Source organism: Asterias rubens, chromosome 2 (genome assembly GCF_902459465.1).
Source record: "Asterias rubens chromosome 2, eAstRub1.3, whole genome shotgun sequence".
Taxonomy (NCBI): domain Eukaryota; kingdom Metazoa; phylum Echinodermata; class Asteroidea; order Forcipulatida; family Asteriidae; genus Asterias; species Asterias rubens.
In genome coordinates, this window is record NC_047063.1 from 16667849 (window position 1) to 16671015 (window position 3167).

The following is a 3167-nucleotide window of genomic DNA, read 5'->3' on the forward strand; positions in this document are numbered from 1 at the left end:
ATTGGACAAAAAGTCAGGGGAGCTAGATCGAAACTATAGGGGTCGATTTTCACTGACCTGCTAGTCCCCTTTTTCTGGAACACCCATGGCGTATCTTACGAGGGACACGTCCGAATAGGGCACGTGCCCCCCCCCCCTCCATCGAACACAAATTGTTTTTATCCGCCCCCACAACGTCGTTATTTCTAAATGGAATTATGAAAATAAATGTGCGTACTTGAATTGAGTTGAATTGAATTGAATTGGAAAGCACCACAATACGCATATACACGCAATGCCCGTGCCCGACCCGCCCCCCCCCCCATACATCCATCCACCCCACCCCTCCCGTTTGAATGAGTTAATTATAAGGGTCAGATGTCAATGCCATAGTTGTAAGGTTTGGGAACATAGTTTGGTGTAATTTTTTAGCTTAGATGTGTAAGGACTGAGAGGTTTTAACCACATTTTTTTATAGATATTTTCAAAGATATTTTCTTTTGTTGTTAGTGAAAAGCCTTTTATTTTATTTCGATAAACCAAGTGTCACATCAAGCAACGTCTATCCCTAAAGAATATCGATCTTTGTTTTAGACTATAAACCAGGAAGAACTGACATTTAAAAAGAAGGAATACAGTTGGTAGAATATTATCCTGGGTGATGACTTTGGAGCAGTGCCTAGTGTTACAATTCACCGGACTTCCTTTAACCTGTTGTTATGTAAATAATAGGTGTTGAGCTACCAGATAAAGGGAATATTAATTGGTTGGCGTGATGAAGGGCGGATATCACAAACCGAAAATACAATTAATTTGCTTTCTGGGTACGAGGCCAACTGGAGGCCAATAACAGTCGGTTGTTATCCAATGGTTGTACTGTACTGTCAAGTCATTGTCCCGCATCCACATTGACTAGTACTGCTTCTGTTTGGGAAAGGACGCTATACTTTTTTTGATTAAACTACAGATTTGCCTCTGAACGAACAAATTCGGTTAGGGTAAACATGGATAACTTCACGAATAATGGCACTTTTCCCAACCTGACGACGCCTATTCCAGATGAGACGGTTAGATCTGGGTCTATATTCTTTGGACTTGTGCTCCTCGTACTCGCCGTTATAACTATAGCTGGAAACATCCTGACCATATCTGCCTTCGTGTCCAACGTACTACTCCGCCAGAAACCCAGTAATCTCCTCCTACTTAGCCTGTCCTTTAGCGACCTGATGGTCGGCGCTACGGGCTTGCCGGTGGCTGCCATTCACACTGGTCTCGGCTACTGGCCTCTAGGAAAGGCCATGTGTGTGATCAACGCCTACTTCTCCGTCATCGGAGTATCTGCGGGGATGTACACCATCACTGCAGTCAGTCTTGACCGCTACTTTCTGGTGTCGAGAGAGTACCCAGCCTATCTGAAGCTACAGTCATCCCGTAATGTGAAACTAACCATCGCTGCGGCGTGGATAATCGCTACCCTCATCAGCTCCGTTGAGGTCGTACTCTGGCTCGCTGGAGACTACTCTAGCGTTGATTACAGCCACGAATGCCTCTCCCCTGTCCGGAGTGACCCTCGCTTCGTCATCGTCATCTTCTTCCTCCTCTTCGCCGTCCCGTTCCTCGTCATGCTCCTATCAACTCTACGGTTCTCAATTCTCTTACGGAGGCGCCTCCGTAAACCAACCCGCACCCATCACCCGTCAGTAGACTCCGTCAATAACAAACTAGTCCATAAGGTTGCGCTGGATAGATCACCCCCTCCCGTCACAAGTGTTACAGTTAGTTCTGATAACAACCTTAGCGGTGTGGAGTCTACGGAGCTCAGCAGCGTGCCAGCCTCAACCAATACCGACGGTGAAACCGCTCAACCCGCTCGGCCAATCAAACGGAAAAGCCTCGGGGGAGCAGGAAGAAAGAAATCCTTCTTTGGTTTCGGTGACGCGGCACGTCGAGTAGGAACTTCAGGATCCACACGGGATAATCTACGCAATCGTTACAGAAAACCAGCCGTCCGTCTAGCCATCCTCCTGGGTGCGTTTGCGCTTTGCACGCTCCCGTACCCCATCTTCATCGTCTTGTCCCCTGGCTCTAGCTGCGAAGACTGCCCCGCAAGACTAGTCAGGAATCATCTGTCGAACTTGCTTTTGTCAAACTCTGGACTGAATCCGTTCCTATATGCTATAATGCACAGGAAGATCTGGCAGTTTTATAAGAATAAACTTACAGCTCCTTGCAAAAGGTGCTAGACTCTCGCACATATCGAGCTAAAGCATGTACTTTTTTGCTTTTGTTCCAAAGAAGTTGGTAAAGGTCATGTGTTTGTTTCAAACAACCTTTTTTTCATATGTTGGCCTTTGTAGATAATTAAAATACCGCATCAATAGTGTCCGCACGTTCAATATAATAATTAATAGTTCACCTCACAAAGAATTCGTTGCAATGGTAAACACAAAGATCTACAGAGCTACCATGTATGTTTACTTATGTGGATCAAACCTTGTCTTTCGAGTAATTAATGTAAATTACTTCTAAAACGGTTATGTTATTGAACAAAATAACGGGATATTATTCCTCGATTTTTCGTGATTTTTATGGAAACGTATTAACCAAGGTGTCACTGTTCTGGTGATGTAAAGTGTAATATTGCTATAAGATTGAATCAGGGCATATATAGTAAAGAAAGCAGTGTTGTTTTTTATGCCAACGGGTTATAACGTGCGTTCTACTACCAACTACGCTATTTATTAGCTCCGATGTTGGAGGTCTCCCAATTTTGTCAATACCTCTGTTCTGTGTACAGCAGCAATGTGATGACAACTTTGTCAGTTATCCTAGTGGGTCATTTACTTACTTTAATAGATCTGATGTGGCTATTCATAAATCCTTAAAGCCATTATACACTTTCGGTACAAAAAAACAAAGTTCACAGATTTACAAATAATTTACAGGGTTTACAGAAGGTAATGGTGAAAGACTTCTCTTGAAATATTATTCCATGAAATGCTTTACTTTTTGAGAAAACATTAAAACAGTATCAATTCTCGATAGCGAGAATTACGAATTTATTTTGAACACAATGTCATAACACGAGGAAACGTGCGGAAACAAGGGTGGGTTTTCCCGATATTTTCTCCCGACTCCGATGACCAATTAAGCCTAAATTTGCACAGGTTTGTTATTTTATATAGAAG

General features: G+C 43.3%; 1 protein-coding gene across 1 annotated transcript; it reads left to right on the plus strand.

Moving 5' to 3' along the window:
- The first annotated feature begins 816 nt into the window (after nt 1-816).
- Nucleotides 817-2920, plus strand: LOC117307011 (alpha-2A adrenergic receptor-like). Its single transcript, XM_033791636.1, has one exon. The coding sequence runs from the start codon at nt 984-986 to the stop codon at nt 2220-2222; it is 1239 nt and encodes a 412-aa protein (XP_033647527.1). The 5' UTR covers nt 817-983; the 3' UTR covers nt 2223-2920.
- The last annotated feature ends 247 nt before the right edge of the window (nt 2921-3167 follow it).